The 19,330-nt window shown below is 43.2% G+C and overlaps 1 protein-coding gene across 3 annotated transcripts in view; it reads left to right on the forward strand.

Annotated features, from left to right (window-relative positions):
- The first annotated feature begins 1,871 nt into the window (after nucleotides 1-1,871).
- Nucleotides 1,872-19,330, forward strand: part of Asb14 (ankyrin repeat and SOCS box containing 14) — a 33,161-nt gene continuing 15,702 nt past the window's right edge. For 2 of the 3 annotated variants that reach the window (XM_076544099.1, XM_042284477.2), the window contains exons 1-6: nucleotides 8,445-8,578; nucleotides 10,765-11,010; nucleotides 15,099-15,270; nucleotides 15,575-16,118; nucleotides 18,005-18,158; nucleotides 18,808-19,010. In XM_076544099.1, the coding sequence (XP_076400214.1) occupies nucleotides 10,788-11,010; nucleotides 15,099-15,270; nucleotides 15,575-16,118; nucleotides 18,005-18,158; nucleotides 18,808-18,986 (1,272 nt within the window). In that variant the 5' untranslated portion in view covers nucleotides 8,445-8,578; nucleotides 10,765-10,787 and the 3' untranslated portion in view covers nucleotides 18,987-19,010. Of the gene's footprint in view, nucleotides 3,022-6,014; nucleotides 6,199-7,762; nucleotides 7,817-8,192; nucleotides 8,327-8,419; nucleotides 8,579-10,764; nucleotides 11,011-15,098; nucleotides 15,271-15,574; nucleotides 16,119-18,004; nucleotides 18,159-18,807; nucleotides 19,011-19,330 lie in introns of those variants that run through there. The other variant, XM_076544100.1, reaches the window with a different exon arrangement.

Genomic DNA, 19,330 nt, shown 5'->3' on the forward strand with positions numbered 1-19,330 from the left:
TAATAATAATTTATTATTATATAATAATAATAAAAATAATAATAATAATAAATAATAATAATAATAATTTCTTAAGGTCATACAATACCTCCCTAGTTCTGCATAAAGAAAGTCAAATTTCTTATCTTATTGCAATACCATTTTAATTAATAAGTATCAATGGGCATTAGATAGCCAATTGGTCCTCTATGCCAGGGTGTTTCCTTTTGACCCAGCATTTCAGCCTATTCTGGACAAGGAACTTGGGACAATGTATTCTCTTCGGTAACTGCATCAAGCTGGCATTGGGGCGTTGTTGTCAGGGCCCCAAAAAAGGATAAAAGGCTGGTCAAAGGCTAGGCAATGGGGCATCTGTCAGAAGCACGTGGTTATCTGACACAGTTGTAGAGACAAGGAACAATTACAGTGGTTGGTCTACATTAGCATTTAGCAAGTCTGCAGCAGTGTGGTCAGCAACTGAAGCTTGGAGGTGTCCGCCAGCCAAGTGGAAACCTGTTGAGACAAATTTAAACTAGGAAGAGAAGTTAAAATTTATTAACTTATTTGGAATTTTTAGGCCCATATTCTTAGTAATTGGGAAGAGCAGGAGTCCCAAGACTAGGAGAGAGAAAAAATACCATCCTTTGGAATAGACAAGCGGGGGAAATTTAAGCTGGAGTCCTTCCAACCCTGTGAAGTGGATCTGGGCTTTATGACTCTTTCAATCCTCTGAGGCCTATATGAATTATCTTACAAAATGACATAAAAGTTTTAGATACCTTAGTATTACCAATCAGTATTGAAATTCCAATCAGGAAAAGCAGGTAATGAATAACCAAGGAAAATTTAAAATCCTGAGCTTGTGACCCAAAGTGTATCAGAATTGTATTAATGTTAAGATCTAAAATTTTAAAATCTTAATATAATGGTTCTGCTGATGCCCCAGAGGGGAGCGCATATGTCTCTGGGTCCCACCCACACTAGTGGCCACAGAGGAATGAAGGACAGGCCACGATTGGACCTCTGCCCCACCCAGACAGCTCCCCCACCCACACAAGTAGCCATGGAGGAACAAACGCCAGGCCACGACTGGAACTCTGTCGCCCTGCCCTTAACTTGAGTCAGGAAGTGACTTCCTGGTGCCCTTAGTAAAGATGGCAGTGAGGTCATATGACCTGTCCATTTTGACCTATTTAGGATGGCGGCTTGATCACATCATTGCCCTTGTTTAAGATGGCGCTGCCTGACCACATGATTGGCCCCTATCAAATATGCCCCTGACGAACAGATAAACTGAAGTGTTTCAAAGTCAGAAAGAAATATAGATGGCCATGTCAATCATACATTTCCATTCACACATAGGAAATAGACTTTGTGACAGAAAGATGGAGAAAAGTTTTTTGGGAAACTTTACTGGAATGCATTGGAGCTCAGAGGCAGTGCTGTGGGGGCGGACTGGGAAACAGAGGAGCAGTGCAGTCAGGCAGGAGAGAGGGACGCCTTCCTGGAGCTGCAGCATGGTGCGAGCAGGCGTGGTGGGGGCAGGGGTCTCTGCTCCGCCTGGCCTGACCCAGCAGCGTGAGCAGTGGCAGCAGCAGAAATACAGTCAAGTGAACAGACATTTCTGCAGCTGCTCCACAGGCTGCAGAGGGGGAGGGGCTTCCTGCCAAGTTCCCTCGCTTGGAATGGGAGGTCCTGGCAACAGAGTTAAGTGGCAGAGGGAAAACATTTAAGAGAACGAATTACGGACAAGGAGAGGAATTAGAGGCAAGGGACAGGCAGAGAGAGCGAGTTTTCCCTGGCAGGCAATTGTACATGTTGCGGGAAGGAACCTGGCGACAGGTGATGACATAATTGCTTAGCAGACACTGGAGGAGCATGGGGAGGTGGGTGATGAGGAGGGAGCTGGGGTAGGGTAGGCACATTTTTCCACAGTTAGGTATAAGGCCTTGCAAACTGACCTCGAGTGTCCCAGAGGGTCAGCGAGGGCCAATGATAACGGTGCAAGATAGCCAATGGACCATCGTGCCAAAGGCTGTGGGCGGTGGAATTGAGCGGACACAGGCCGTTTCCATATGCTACCCCATAGCGCCAGGTGGCGGCGGTGTGTGTGTGTGTGTGTGTGTGTGTGTGTGTGTGTGTGTGTGTGTGTGTGTGTGTGTGTGTGTAAAGCCTGAAAGACACGTGGTACCAGCAAGCAGACTGAGATGAAGCCTCAGTTGTGGGAAAATGACCAGAAGGGAAGGGAGGAATCTTACCAATCCCATAGGGTGAAGAGTCCCCTGGTGGTGTTCTAGTTGGAAAAATGGTGGGCAGCACAGGGTCCCAGGGCTTGTCAGACCGTGGGCAGAAAGCAGTGGGATTGCCCCACACTGGGTACCAATGTTATGAATTGTGCATGCGGAGGACCCAAGGCTGGCCAGACCAGGGCCCGCTCATGAGGGGAAAAAATGCTGGGCAGATGCAGGAGGCAGCAGCATGTGGACAGTCCTTCACACCCAGGCACTGCATCCACGTGGAAAGTTTATTATAAAAGAGATGAAGAGAGATAGGGAAGAGGGGGAGAAGAGAGGGAGAGAGAGAGAGAGGTCAAGGGTGCACACCTCGTGGGAGGAAAAGCAGGAAAGAGAAAGGGGAGGAGTTTTCCTTAAAATGAGGTTTTTACACCAGGACGCAGTGTGGCCCAAGAAGCGGGATTTCAAGGGGCGGGTCAGAATGTTAACACCTCTTAAGTGAGAAATTCCGGTCTCCAGTGGCCATATAAGACAATGATTTTTTTTTTTCATGGCTAATCCCCTGAAAATACTTTCTATCTCCCAAATAAGATGAAATCTTTTAAATCTGACGAATCTGGCAGTGAAGAAAAGAGGTCATGTTTCCAGACAGCACAAACCCACGTGTGAAAAACAAGGAAAACATGCCAGACTGTCTTATGATTAAGTATTTATAGTAAAGCTATTTATAATGGTCACCAGAGGGAGTGGAGATCCAGATACCTGCAACATGGAAACTTCAGAGCAGTCCTAGAAGATATTTTAAAAGGTAAAAATTAGTCTTTAGAGCCTGTTCTATAGTAATGTTCTTTTTAAACCATTTAGATATTGCCTAATACACTGCCTCGTCTTAACTACTGCTATTCCTATTCTTTGTGGTGTATTCATTCCCATAGCATGTCACTTTTAGTTCTTACTAGATAAAATAGTATTTTTAGTACAACATTCACTGTATAGGGAAGATCTTCTTTGGGTGCCAGAATCATTGAGGAAAAACTCACATGCCTTGTCCATAATAAAGTCAATAATAAACACTTTCAGTATTGCAAAAATGGCCTGGGCTTTTTTTTAAAATCCCTTTAAAGTTTCATTTAATTATTTATTCACAAGTAGTTTTTTGTTGTTTTTACCGTTTTGCTTTAAGTTTTGAAGTTAGCATGTAGACGGGTTTTATTTTGAGATTTTCAGACACATCTGTCATTATACTTTACTCGTTCCCTTCCCCAGACATTGCCCTCCCCTGCCTTTCTTCCTGAGTCCCTTCCTTCCCCATACAGTTCCCCTTTTGACTTTCATATGTCTCCATCACTCTCTTTTTCTCCCCTCCCCCTCCTTTAAAACCATTTCCTCTTATGGTCCCTGTCTAATTTCATGTAGTGTATGCCTGTGTGTGTGTGTGTGTGTGTGTGTGTGTGTGTGTGTGTGTGTGTAAGGCAGAGGGCGATGTGGGATCTACTTCTCTATTGCTGTCCACCTCGTTTTTAATTTTATTTGTTCTTGACATTTTTATGAGTGCATACAATGAAATATGGTCATATATTTCCCCCAACATGTCATTCTCCAAGCTTCTTGTCCTTATTTTGTTTTGTGTTTTTTTTTTCTTTTTTATAACCCACTAAGTTCAGTTAGTACTCTCCATATGTGTGTGGGTGAATGTGGGGCCATGCCCTGGAGCATAGGAATCCTATCAGTAATCACATCTTTTTAAAAAATGATTTTCACTCACCTAGAATATATCAGCTTATAGTAGTTTTGCAATAAGGGATGGGACAGAGATTGTCTGTTCCATATACACCAGGATTTGATGAGTTTGATCTTGGGAAGGTCTCTTGCAGGTAACCGTGGCTACTGTGAATTCTTGCGTATGACACTGTGAAAGCTAGCCAGCAGGGATAAATTTTACTGGCTGTTTGAGATTTTTTTTTTTTCCTACAGCCAAAAGATGTGGCATCTTCAGCAGTAGGAGAGCTGCAAAGTGATGACTTTCAGACACGATATAGTTGTTACACACATCAGTGCACAGCAGCTGTGGTTATCCATAGCACCTTCATAAAATGAAACCAGTCTACATGCCAGTGTGGATGCCTGTGAGGCCCTGCATCTCGCTGAGGAGCTATTGACAGTTGATAGCTGCTGAGGGAGAGAGAGAAGGTCACTCTCTTTTAGGGATGTGGCTTTCTGGTAGGTTGCTCATGCTCCAGGCGATAGCCTCACGCCCATGTTCATATATGGGCGGCACTGATTGGACTCGGGTGGCGTTTGATAGCAATGAACTCGGAGTTACTGTGAGTAACCAGGGTGACGACAATAGCCTGTGTTGTTTTGGAGACCACAGAGATCTACTCCGCCTTATTTTTTGACACCAGGCCTCACACTTTCGTTTACCTTGTGCTCACCGATTGTCTAAACTGGCACTAGGATTAGAAATGTGTGCGTTCCACCTGCCTTTTTACATGGGTGCTGGGCTGCAAACCTAGGTCCTCATGTTGGTGTACGAACTGAGCCATCTCCAAAAGAGGCTTAATTTGTATTTCCCTAATGGCTAAGGAAGCTGATGTTGAATAGTGTTTTAGATGTTTGCTGGCCATTTTCTTTTGGTTAGTTTTTGTTTGGTAAACAGTATTTCTATTTATTCATTGCAAATTTCATGCATTTATACAAGCTGTCTTGATCTCCACTCACCACTACGCCTCTCCAGTTCCTCTTGGTACCTCCCACTCTGTCCCCTTCCCAGCTTCATATCCTCTAGTTCATTGCTATCAAATGCCACCGGAGCCCAGTCAGTGCCGCCCAGATATGTACATGGGTGTGGGGCCAGCCCCTGTGTGCAGCAGCTGTATCCTGTCCGAAAGCCACCTTGCAGCTCTCCTCCTCCCCAGCTGCCAGCTCTTACATCCTTCCTGCCCCTTCTTCCTCAGTGTGCCTTGAGATGGGGGTGTGGATATATGGGAGTCGTCGGCAGCTGAGCTCTCACAGTTACTTATACCCGACACTTAAACCATGTGTGGGTTTCTATATTCACCACTACTCATTGCGAACAGGAGCTTCTGTAGCAAAGATTAGAGTGGCATAAATCTATGGTTATAAACACAAATAGTTAGAAAGCAGTTTGGCAGTGTGCCAATTGTGAAGCAGCAATGCTAGATCCCCCCCCCCCAAAGGCTGTGATCTCAAGCAAGATGACCAGGTGGACAGTCCCGAGCATGAAGCCCCTCCTGTGGAGCAGGTCTCATGGCCCATCAGAAAGTGGTTAGTTCTCACACTCCTGAGCATCTCCTCCTAAACATGCTGTTACTGTGATATGCAGGATCCAGTGCTGGGTATGGCTGTTGATGTCTTTTCTCCTCCAGAAGGCTGCTGAGCACCCTCTGGCACTGGGGCATCTAGTTTACTGGCCATTTAAATTTTTCTTTTAAGGACTGTCTATACAGTTCATTAGCCTTCAGATTGGCTAGATCATTTGAGGGCTTGGGTACTTAATTTTTGCAGTTCTCTACATATTTTAGACATTAACCTCTGGTGTATAGTTGGCAATGATTTATAACCTAAGTCTCATATGAAAGGAAGGTTTTCTTTAATAAGCTTTAAATAAATGTCTATTTACAGAAACTTCTAACTTATGATGACTCTGGCAATCCAGAAAACGTTTAAATTCATGGGACATTTTCAAATGAATATTTTGTTTTCAAAATTTGCATTTTCTTCATTATTCAGTCCTATCAACTTTCTAGGTTTCTAAATGTCATCCGTATTTTTAAGCAGTTGAAAATCTTTTCACAACTGGAAAAAACACCTGAACTCAAGTGAACCTATCCAAGTTTCACATGGATTACTCCAACAGTGATGAGGACGCAGATGCTGACTTTGACACCCAACTCGTCATTCAGCGGAGTTTGCTGGACATTTACAAGCCACGGCTAACTCAGCCCACATCAGAAGATGAGAGGTAATGTCTTCCTCATGGGCAATGGGCGTTAAGAAGTATTCAACAGTTGAGACGAGTCATGATCTTAACACTAATGTGACAAAAATGGAAGGGGAAGGCAGACAGAACACAGGGAGGGTCTTAGTCAGTGTTCTGTTGCTCTGAAGAGACACCAGGACCACGGCAACTCTTATAAGGAAAACATTGAACTGGGGCTCACTGACAGTTTCAGAGGTTCAGTCCATTATTATCATGGTGGCATGTAGGCAGACATGGTGCTGGAGGAATAGCTCAGAGTCCTATATCTCACAGGCAACAGGAAGTCAACTGACTGTCACGCTTAGTGAAACTGGAGAAAATAGACCTCAAAGCCCCCCCACAATGACCCACTCCCTCCAACAAGGCCACACCTACTCCAACAAGCCCCCCCCAATAGTGCCACTCCCTTTGGGAGCCATTTTCTTTCAAACCACCACAGTTGTCTTTTTTTTTTTTTTCAGTAGTGGTTGGAATTGAATCCAAGGCCACGTGGCTGCAAATCATGCACTACACCACCGAGTTACACTCCCAATGAATAACTGCAGTTTAAGTGTGTATAGGATATGATGCCCAGATGCCCAGAAAGATGTCTTGGAAAGATTAAGAATTTAATAAGTAAAGAAAACAGTTGAAGGAGGGTAACAGCAAGTCTGGGTGAGAAGATGCACACTGGAAAGCAGAAGGAAGAAATGCATGAAGGCTAGGAAGGGCCAGAGAATACCATACACGATTGTCCTTAGGGAGTTAAAGGTACACATGAACCCAACCAAGACACCATGGAAAATTCCCTAATGAGGCAGGTGAGGAGCCCAGTCTTCATCTACCCAGATCCAAGGACCGATGGTAACCTCAGAAGAGACTGACGCCTCTGGGTGAATGGACTCAAGTTTTGTTGGCAGTATTGATAGGAAAGAGCCGCTAGGTCTCTAACCGGCCTAAGACTCACCCTTACCCTAGGTGTGGACAGTTCACAGTCATGCACAGCTACATGTATGCTCTCTGATTGGCAACATTGGCTAAATCATAAAGTAGCTATCAATTTTTTTTTTCATGTGGTACAATGCTATTTCAATGTCAGACAGGTTTGAGTCAGTTCGGCAACATTTATTGAAGGCATACACTGCAGTCTAGGCTCCCAAGTAGACCCGTTTCCTTGCCTCCAAGAAGTTATGTCTAATGAGAGATGGCAGATCTGGAGAGGCAGTTTCCCTATAATGTGTTGAGGAATGTTCTACAGTTCACAAATGGTCTCTCTCCCGCCCCCCCAACCCTTGTACTCATACACAAGCACACGTATGTGAGTGTGCATGGGTGAGTGTGTGCATGCATTCGCATGTGCACTGGAGATCAAACCTAAGATGTTGCATGCTACGCAAGCACTCTAGCACTAAGCTGCATGCCCACCCTCGTGGCAAGTGTCTCCACTGGGTCTCATCGTTTGCCTCCTATGAGAGTTCATCCCTGAGTAACGACTGCGGTCTTTGCCTTTTCCTTTGGGCTTCCATCAGAAACAGCAGGTTTATAACCACGGGTGTTTTCTATGCAGATCCCATTCCGTTTCGAGTGCTGACCATAAGAAGATAGTTGAAGCAATAGAGACAGTTAAGTACTCTTCCTAGTCTCCCTTCAATGTGTGCTGAGGTACAGAGGCGGCGGCGGCGGCAGCAGCATTTCCTTCCACGCTCCAAAAGCCTGGAAACAGACACCCAGAATCTGAAGTGGCCTTTTCTGGGAAAAATGCCTCAGCCTAACTTATCAAAGAATGCCGGAGTTCCTGTGCAGACAGAACTGGGGGTGGTCCTGGGTCTGGGTGTGAGGAATGCGTGTACAAAGCCTCGGTGCTGGTCCTCTGACGGCTAAGCTTGCCTGTCACCGAAGATGGCGCTCGGACTCTTCTTCACCCCAGCCGCGAAGCCCAGAAGTGGCGTGGGCTCCTGCGTGTGCCAAATGTGAATCTGTTTTGTTTTCCTTGTACTAGGTGAGGAAGGTGTGTTGGCACGCTTAACCAAGGACCAGGCTGCATTCGATGAAGCAGATGGGGACGGCTGGCTTCCTCTGCATAGGGCGGCAGTGCAGTTAAACAAGAACGTCTTAGAAATAACCCTGAATGGTGAGCTCCTTTTCATTCCTCTTGATGCTTCTGAAGAGTAAGTTGAGTTTATTTCTGCATCTTAACCTGTGTGGTGTGACGAATTTGTTTCAGCTTCCAAACCCAGTGTGTGGGAACAGACCACCCACAGCGGTGAAACACCGCTCTTTTTGGCTGTCAGCGGTGGCCTCCTAGAAAATGCCCATTTTCTCCTTCTCAATGGCTGCGATCCAAATGCTAAGAATTTGGAAGGCAATTCTCCTCTTCTTACAGGTAAACGAACACCTTGTTTTTGGAGAAGGGTCTAGGTCTCCTCCATCCCCACAGGCTTCTACAGTTAGGGCCCTGTCCATTCGGTCCCTGCCGGCCAGACACAGAGACCCGCTTTCTAGCTTTCGGACAACCCGATGTGGTGACTTCGCCTGTGACCAACTGTTCTTGACTTTTAACTCACTATGTGGATTTTGAAACTGTGTCCCAAGAAACAAAATTTAAAGTTTAAGAAAAATTCTCAGAGGAAGAACAAAGATAGTTGGGAAAGACAAAGAATTCTAATGACTGGCTCTTTAAACCCAGCACAAATGGAATTCTTATCAACACCACTCTGCTCAAGGTTGTCTCCGTGGCTCCCACTCTTTCTGAGAAGGCAGTGCATGCACTACAGAGCACTACACCAGAGAAACTGCGGGTCAGTCCCGCCCTCTCAAAACCTCGAGTGTGTTGCGTGATGGTAGAGTATGTAAAAGTGACATGTGAAAAGCAAACACACATTAACCTCTGAAGCCATTCACAATGATGGGGGAAGGCTGGTTTCCTCTCTGGTTTTTTGCCTTTCCTTTATTCATGTCGTGTGTTGGTGGTGCGGGGATCCAGGCCAGCGCGCTGTTTTGTTGTGGTTGTTGCTAACTACATGATCATTTTCAGCGCAAAGAAGCCCAGGGAGCATTCTGTACTGCACACTTTGGGAACCAGGTCCACACTCTCAGTTCCCGTGAGCAGAGCCATTCTCCTATACATTTTGAAATTACATCTTAGTCATCCATCCGTTTGCTGAAGTGGCTTCAGCTGCTGTGAGTGTCCCCTGCTAAGCAGCTGCTGGCGTCTTAGGACTGTACTAAGTATTTAGACTCTCATTAAGAATACAGAGTTCACTTTTAGTAAAGACGGTTTTCATAAATAATTCAAAAAATAGAATTAACATGTAAATAAAAATTGTCACCACCATTCCATGTCACGGGTGAAGGAGCAATTTTAGTAGACAATGAGGTCAAGTTAGACTGGCCTTAGCATTTCTGTCCTTCCGAAGGAATTTACAGATAAACATGCATTTTCTTTTCCTTTTTATAATATTTTTGCATTTGTTTACTCATTGCGTGTGGGTGGTTGGGAGGTCCACTGACATGGTACATGTGTGGAGATCATATGACAACTTGCAGGAATTGTTTCTCTCCTTCCACCATGTGTGACCCAGGGATGGAACACAGGTCACCAGGCATGGCAGCAAGTGCCTCTGCCCGCTGGGCCATCTCACTGGCCTTTCTTTCTTTAAGAAAAAAAAATACATTACTTACACATAATACTGGGTTTCATTATAACACTTCTGAAAAGTGAAAAGTTTTATGCTGTGTGATGTATTTTCAGGTGGTAAATACAGGGGTTGCTTTGTACACTGATGTGGCATTTAGGCACGATATTTTCATGTATGCATGAAATTATGTATGTATTTAGGCACGATATTTTCATGTAATGTACTCTGTCATGTTCATCTCCCATTGCCCTCTCCCGTCCCTCTAATCTCCTCCCACTTTTCAGCTCTGCCCCCCCTTTTTCATGCCCTTGTTTTTGATATCCAGTGAGTTTAATTAGGGTTGCTTAAAGAAGCGTGGGTGAGAGGTTATTCACAGGAGCACAGACAACTCACTAGTGGTCTATCACTGAAGAAATGTCTCCATCTCCTCCAGGAACCATTGACTGCCTGTGGATCCTAGGGAGGAGTGCAGGTTGTGAACCTCTCCACTAAGCCCCCATTTTCTTGAGAAAATAATGAAACTCTGTCTCAACCGTGGAAATAGCCAGTACACAGTAGCTGCTCATAGCTTACAAAGCAAACATTGCATTGATATAAAGCACTACAAACATTACTTTTGTTTAGTATTATTTTGTTTTTCTTATACAGGGTTTCACTGTGTAGCTTTGGAGCCCATCCTGGAGCTTATTCTGTAGATCAGGCTGGCCTCGAACTCACAGAGATCCACCCTGACTCTGCCTCCCAAGTGCTGGAGATTAAAGGCGTGCGCCACCACTGCCCGGCATCTGCCTTATTTTATGATGTGTTTCCTAAACACAGAATGCTGGAGTGTGCGGGGAGGGGAAGAATTCTTTAAGGAGCTGAGGGTCACTAGCTATACACCACTTACCTTACATCACATTAATAGAATGTCCACTTCACATTTTCCCAGCTGTTCTGAAAGACTCCTACGACATGGCCACCTTGCTAATCAGCCGTGGAGCGGATGTCAATCTGCGATGTGCCAACGAGAGGACTGCTCTCCATGAGGCTGCCAAGCTAGGCAGATGGGACATGGTAAAGTTGATGCTGGCTTCTGGGGCCCACCCAGATGCACGGAGCTCCTACGGATTTACTCCTCTTGCCCTTGCTGCTCAAGGTGGACACACTGAAATCATGGAACTATTACTGCAGAAAGGCAAGGTTGACCTAATGACTGATTACAGGAGGACTGAGAGCCAAGGGTTACTTTGGGCTGTGGGGTTTATTGTTTATTTGTTTTTAAAGACTTATTCCTATTTTTTTGTGTGTGAGTGTCTTGCCTGCATGTATGTCCATTTACCATATGAACGCAAAGTCCACTGAGGCCAGATGCCCTGGAACTAGAGTTAAAACAGTTGTGAGCTGCCATGTGGGTGCTGGTAATTGAACCTGGAAGAGCAGCCAGTGCTCTTAACCACTGAGCCATCTCTCCAGACTCTCAAAGAGTTCCCCTTGAAAGAATGTTTCAAAATAATAGATATCAACATTTTGTAAAGACCAGTATTTAAGAAAATTGTGTGTGAATGTTGGCTGTTAAAAAGGATGAACTCAGCTGGGCGGTGGTGGCACACGCTTTTAATCCTAGCACTTGGGATGCAGAGGCAGATGGTGAGTTCGAGGCTAGCCTGGACTACAGAGCTAGTTCCAGGACAGCCAAGCCCAGGCTATGCAGTGAAACCCTATCAAAACAAAACAAAACATTTTTTAAAAGCCTAAACATGGAGATGGAATTCTTGTGACACAATTCTGCAAATTATAAGGCTGCAGATGACTTTTGCCCAGTACTCCCTCATCATGCTAAGAGTTTTAAACTTTTGTGTTGGTTGTCCTTTCCTACCAAGTCTCTGCAACAACCCATGTTCGTTCATTCATTTGTTCTCTCTCTCTCTCTCTCTCTCTCTCTCTCTCTCTCTCTCTCTCTCTCTCTCTCTCTCTCTCTCTCAACTTTGTCTCAACCACATAAACACCCAGTAGACAGTAGCTGCTCACCGCTTACAAAAACAAAAAAACAAACACTACTAACCAGGGCTGGAGAAATGGCTCAGAGGTTAAGAGCACTGGCTGCTCTTCTAGAAGACCAGTGTTCAATTCCCAGCAACTACATGGCAGCTCACAATGGCCTGTAACTCCTGTTCCAGGGAATCCAACACCCCCACACAGACTTACATGCAGGCAAAACACTAATGCACATAAAATAAAAATAAATTATTTTAAAAAACCACTACTGTAAGTGGATGTTTTCCGTCCATCCAGCCAGCTCCCAAATAACTACAGAGACTTATTGAGAAAGCTCAGCTGATAGCTTAGGCTTGTTTCTAACTAGCTCTTATAACTTAAATTAACCCATTTCTATTAATTTACTTCCTGCCTCGTGGCTTTATTACCGTTACTCTGTATGGCTCATGCTGCTTTCCTGCTTCCTGTCTCTGGCTGGCAACTCCTAGTGATTCTGCCCTTCTTCTCAGCATTCTCTCTGCTCTGAAAAAATCCTGCCTAGCTATTGGCCATTTAGCTTTTTATTAAACCAATCACAATGAAGTATCTTCACATAGTGTACAGGAATAGTCTACTAATATTACTTTATATCTGTCCTATCTATCTATCTATCATCATCTATCTAGCTATCATCTCCCCCTCCTGGCTTCTTTCCCTCCACCTCCTCCAAGGTTTTCATGAGGCATCAAGTTATTAAGATCATAGCAAATTCCTCCTGACTGCTTTGCTTTGGGTCCTAGTCCTCTGCTCTAGTAATAACCAAGAGAAGAGAGAAGAAGTCATGCTTACAGAGTACTTTCTATCCCACAGGCATTTAGCTGTCTGTGTGCTACACAGTCCTTTAAATATGTGAGGCAGGTATCAACCTCATTTCACGCGTGAGGAAAGAGGATCAAAGGTCGTACCAGCTGCAACACTTCCTCCATTACACCCATTCCCTTACCCCAGTACTGTATTATAGTGATGAGCATTCTAGATTTTGGTTTAAGTAGAGGAGACTCTTGGCTCAGAAAACTTATAGATCATTGAGATCATCATTAATGTGTCCAATGAAGCAGTGTATGAAGGCCCAACAGTGTATTTTTTTTTTTTTTTCTCTTTATATCCAGAAGCTTTGGCTTTTAGTAATATGTAGTCCCAGTCTGCAATACTCTAGATGGCAGAGTCTCCTCTATGGAAGAACAGTCCTGTTCTTTGTTTTCTTACTTCTTTTCTATACAGGAAGCAGATCTCTAACAAATGCCTTTAATTTTAGCATACCTAACATATGTGATCTAAGAGATGTCTAAAGTTATTCACTAGAATAACAAAAAGTAAACACTAGATCTTCCATCTTTGAGGAAAGACAGATTCTCTGTCAGTCTCTCTCTCTCTCTCTCTCTCTCTCTCTCTGTGTGTGTGTGTGTGTGTGTGTGTGTGTGTGTGTGTGTGTGTGTGTGTGTGTGTGTGTTTTGCTGGGGTTTAAACTAGTCCTCTGCATTCTTCAAAAGAACTCTAATAATAAACTACATCTCTAGCTTAAGAGTAAGCCTTTGTTTAGATCACTGATTTTAAACATAGAGACGGAGGAAAGACAATAAATTTTCAATCTTTTACCCTTCAGATAAACCACCATTTGCCAGCCAGTGAGTCAGCATTTGAAGTCATATCTGACTCTAAATCAATTACTTTACCACCCTGTGTGGCCACAATAGCAACATGGTCTCATAGAAGTAAGCTTGGATCTGGAGATGTGCACACAAATCTTAATCACCTTGCTTGTCTACTAGGTCTGTGTCCTTGGAGAACTTAAACTCAGAAAGCCTGAGTTTCTGCACCTTTAAATGAGTATATTAGAACCTACTTCTGAGGTCCATTGTGGAGGTCCATTAGAAATTCTTTAAGATTTTATTTTTATTTATTTTTGATTCTTGAGACTGGGTCTCTCTATGCAGCCCTGGCTGTCCTGGAGCTCACCATGTAGCCCAGGCTGGCCTCAAACTCAGAGATCCACCTGCCTCTGCCTCCCAGTATTGGGATTAAAGGTATGTACCATCACTCCTGACCAAGATTTTATTTTTAATTACATGTCTCTCTCTCTGTGTATGCCATTGGTGTGTAGATATCCAAGACTAGAAGAGAGCACTGAACCCCAGAGCTGGAGTTAAAGGTGGTTGTGAGCCACCCAACCTGGGTGCTGGAAACTGAATTCAGGTCTTCTGGAAGAGCAGCTAGCACTTTTTGCCACTGAGCTATCTCTACAGTCCCAAGTTTAGAAATTTTTACACACATAAAGGAACCAGGACATAGTGAACACTCAAAAATGGTTATTAGATTGCTTACTGCATTCTAGGAATGAGGTTCTTGTGCAGCCCTTGTGATGAAGGAGCGAGCCTGCGCTAAGTTAAAGGCACATCCTTTTTATTGAGCTCCAAATATGCTCAGAATGTGCTCAGCTCCACTAGACATCTAGCATTGACTCAGACATCTTCCTTTTCTTCAGCTCCCAGCTCCCCTCCCAGTCCCTGCCCTAGATCTTCTAGGGACACTTAACCTACATACTCGACGAAGTGTGGGCATATTTACCTTTGTAGCTATCAACAGCCCTCAACTTTAAGAAGGATTAGGGTCCTTTATTATATGAAGTCTCTAATAATTTGAAAAATAACCAATGTCCCTTTTCATCAAAGTATCATTAGAGGACATGGAAATATAGCTGCTTGTTGTGCCACTCCACATGCAAGCATGTTATGGGTTAGGGTGGCTTTTATAAGCCAATCTCGAAAGCAAGCTACCTGTTACCCAGTATTCTTACTGAAGTTCCAAGTGCCAAACGACCTATTGAACGACTCTGAAAGTCAACCGAATTGTAACTTAGAAACTACTTATCCCATGGTTTTCTTCCCAACTAGTTTATACAGCACTTGGGAAAAGGGAGCACATATTTTAGTCTTTGATTCTTAGTGTTTTACTATAACAGGTGCTGTTTTAAAATGTTTTGTTTTTATGTGTTTGTCTGCATGTACTTATGTGCATCACATGTATGTATGGTGCCCAGAGGTAAGAAGAGAGCATCAAATCCCTTGGAACTAAAGTTCCTGATGGTTGTGAACCACCTCATGGGTGCTGGGAACCAAACCCTGGTCCTCTGGAAGAGCAACAACTGCTCTTAACTGCTGAGCCGCTTTTTAGTGGAGGTAATGGTATATTAAGGTTGCTTAAGCAATAGAGTGGGAAAGAATCTTTGCCTAATGAGACTTCTCTTTTTAGGGGCTGATGTTCACAGCCAGGCTTCTGATTCCTCCTCCATTTTACTTGAAGCCGTTAGAGGAGGAAATCCAGATTCTGTGACTCTCTTGCTAGAGTATGGAGCTGATGCCAACATTCCTAAAAGTTCAGGCCACCTGCCCATTCATGTGGCAGCTGACAAAGGCCACTTATTGTAAGTTCAATTCTGTAATTCTAAGTAACAGGAAATAGTAATAACTAATTTTTTTTAAAGAGCTGCTTGGGAAATATGGGAAATCTTGGGTCTCAGGTGATTTGGCTAATTCAGTTTTAACCTAAACAGTAGTTTTATTAAATTTTACTTGACATCTGAGTTTCTTGAAGAAACTAGCCCTTTTGGTAGGGAGTCTAAATACCACCTGATTAACATATACATTCAATGTAGGGATAAGAGGATCATAAACAGGTTAACTCTGCACTGTAACAACCTGAGTACATTTTGAAATTTTTTTCCCCAGAGCTCTAAAGATGTTGGTTCCAGTTACAGATATTACTGCCATCAAGAGGAGTGGGATAAGTCCAGTTCACTGCGCAGCAGCTGGAGCACACCCCCAGTGCCTGGAACTTCTCATTCAGGCTGGATTTGATGTAAATTTCATGCTGGATCAGAGAATCCGTAAACATTATGATGATCAAAGGAAGTCAGCCTTGTATTTTGCTGTTTCAAATGGTGATCTCTCTTCTGTTAAGCTGCTTCTGAGTGCTGGAGCTCTACCCAATCAAGACCCAGTCAACTGCCTACAGATAGCTCTCAGGATGGGCAACTATGAGCTCATAAGTCTACTATTAAGGCACGGGGCCAACGTCAATTACTTCTGCAGAGTTAACCCTTTGCATTTCCCATCAGCACTACAGTACTCACTGAAAGATGAAGTCATGCTCAGGATGCTGTTGAATTATGGGTATGACACAGAGCGATGTTTTGATTGTCCTCACGGGGACAGAGTTCATCGCTTTTGTACTTTTGAAGGCTGGACATCTACAGTTATTAAAGACACTATGGTAAGTCCACGGTACTGGTGGTATTCCCTAAACGTTACTGTCTGTAGCCTTGGAACAATAGACACAATATGCCCTTGGAAAAGCTCATGTTGGGAAGACTCTAGTATGATATATCATAAAATAACTAAACCTAACAGTGGGGAGATGTAAGAAGTACAGAAATAATTCAGAGGAGAAAGTGACTTTAGTCAGAACTAAGAGGACATTTCACAAGTTCAACACAAGAGCAAGGTTTTAAAGAATGCACACAATCTTGTATTCTAGCTACTTTTTCTGTGAATTATTTATTTGGCTAAAATGTTTCTAAGTTCCCCATACCCATAATCACTGTGTTTCTTTGGCTCGCTTTCACTTAGTTCTCAAACTTGATCAGCCCATTTCCTTTTGCCATCTTTCTGATGAAGAGAGACTCACACAGCAGTCTCTTGGTTTTGCCTTACCTCCTCTGCTATTTCCTCACCTTCAACTTTTTCCAGAGCTTTCAAGTGTCTTCTTCCACTTTTCAGGTCTTATTCAAGTGTCCGCTCCTACAGGCCCTTCCCTATCCACCTTACGTAGCTCCCTCCCTCAATCAACTCACTTATTATGGAGACTTCCTTTATAGCATTCATCTAGAATCATCATTTAAATTATTCTGCATCTCCTCAAAATGTATGAACATCAGCTCTTGTTCATTTTGTTTCCTTGGCTTTTATGTCTGAGCTTAGCATACAGTGGATGCTCTATACATACCTGAATTTATATTATCAAAATTTGAAAACAAGGGCTGGACTGTGGTAGTGCACACCTTTAATCCCAGCACTTGGGAGGCGGAGGCAGGTGGATCTATATGAGTCTGAGGCTAGTCTGGTCTACATAGTGAGTTTCAGGACAGCCAAGGTTACACAAAAAAACCCTGTCTCAAAACATGCCCCCCCCCCAAAAAAATTTCAAAACAAATAACATGGTTAATGGAAGACTTTGAAACAGTTTGATGAAGTGAAAGGTTTTATTTTAGGTAATAAGGGTACAAGTTACTTTACACATTGATCTGGCGTTTAGGCATACACCATCTGGTATTATTTCCCAAACAGCTCCTATATTATAACTTCAACTCTCACTTTGGCATCTTGTGTAAGGGCACATAAATTATTTAAAGACAGAAACTGTCATATTGTTCTAGCATCAGGATCAGATTTAGGTTCTAAATAACAGAAAATGTAAAAAAAAAATAAAAGCTTTAATAAAATGCCAGCTGGGCATGATGGCATACAGAGTCCCAGCTACTCAGGAGGCATTACTTGTGGCCAGCCCGAGCAACCCAGTTAAGACTCTATCTTTAAAAAAAAAAAAAAAGACTAGCAAGATGGCTCATCAAGTTAAGGTGTTTAACACCAAATCTAATGACCCGAGTTTGATTCCTAGAACCCACATAGTGGGAGGAGAAAACCAACTCCAGAACATTGTCCTCTGACCTCAATATATGCACAGGCATGAAGACACACATACACTAAATGTTTTTTTTTGAAAATAACCAAAGTGTCTCATTCTTTTCTCTAAGAACCAGAACTAATTTATCCTCCAACTAGACAGTTTTGTGTTTCACAGGAGAAACACACACCCATACTCCAGCTGGCCAGCAGGCTCCATGTGTCTACCCTTTCTTTAAGGGTATCTGGGTATCTGTGCAGACTCCCACTCACATCTGACAGCTAGAAAGCCATCTCTGTTACAGACAACCAAGCAACAAACATACGGACCAATCTGTCAAGCCTCGTTACCTTGTGGAGTTCTAAGGCCACCTGAGATCAGACAAGCTAGTGCCCGAGTTTAGTACTCTTCATGACTCTGCTACCCTACAGATGCTCAGTGCTTTTTCATTTGCTTTCTGCTTGTTCTCCTCTCAGTTTTGTGAAGTCATAACTTTGTCATGGCTACAGCATCTCTCTGGAAAAGTTGTTCGTGTGATGCTTGATTATGTTGATCAAGTTCAAATCTGTTCAAAATTGAAATCTGTGCTTGAAAAACAGAAGCTCTGGTCAGAAATACATTTTATCTTGAGTGAGTATCTTTCTTACAGAAAATTCCTACCAAAACATTTATCTTCATTTTATTTTTAGAATATTCTTCTGAATAAAAGGTTGACCTAAAAAGAATAGAAAAATGCCGTTCTTTTACAACAGTGCTATTCATAACTACACTTAATGTGTGCTTATCATCAATTCCCATCAAATGAAATCTAATTACTTTCTTGTAGATAGGTAACACTACTTCCTCAATCCATTTAACCTATTGCTACGGAAACAATATTCATCCAGGAATTATAAGTTATGAATTGGCAATAGCAAGAGGGAAAGCTAAGTTCTAACCCTGTAGCATATAAAATGAAGCTCCCTAAATGAATTCTCTTGTCTGCATCAAATTAAGATTTTCTTAATCTCGTTTCTCCCGGAGTCTTTGAGCTTTCAGCCAAGAGATAAGATGGGGAAGCTGATATTTAAGTACTTGAAGGATTTGGGAGTCTCACAAGCCAGACTCACAATTGATGTGGTTCTGAAACTATCCTCATGGAAGGCTGTGATGAGAACTGAAGAGCTGTTTCCCTACAGCCAGTATGGCAAACAGAAATGTTATTAACACAGATTATCAAATACATTTGCCCACTAAACCCTCAGGTCACCAAAAAACACAGCAATTCCTTTTGTTTCAGCAAACCCTCGTTCTCTACAACACTTGTGTCGCCTTAAGATCCGGAAGTGTATGGGACGGTTCCGTCTGCGCTGCCCCGTCTTCATGTCATTTCTTCCACTGCCCAACTGTCTAAAAGCTTATGTCCTTTACAAAGAGTATGACCTTTACGGACAAGGAAGTCTTACAGGAGCCTGGTAACTGACCTATTCTGGAGAAAAGAAGGTATAACCTGCAGCATTTTCTTCACAATTGACTTATTGTAAATGACTTGTTCTTCACTCAGTAATTAAAACTTCGGTGTAAGCTCCATCATTTACAGTTGTTCTGTGTGGTATACCCCTCTATGAGCTGTTCAGAGAGGTTCGGAAGTCCCGAATAACACAGGTCATTGTCCTTGCTCCTGACTGCCCACCATGACTTCATGGTGAGACACCATTGCTAAAGACATGACATACTTTGGTTGCAGGACACAAAGATATCAAGAAACGAGCTAGAAGTTTCCTCCTTGCTGGCTAGCTTTTCTAGTGCTGGAGTTGCTATGC

Source organism: Peromyscus maniculatus, chromosome 9, assembly GCF_049852395.1.
Source record: "Peromyscus maniculatus bairdii isolate BWxNUB_F1_BW_parent chromosome 9, HU_Pman_BW_mat_3.1, whole genome shotgun sequence".
NCBI classification, from domain to species: Eukaryota; Metazoa; Chordata; class Mammalia; order Rodentia; family Cricetidae; genus Peromyscus; species Peromyscus maniculatus.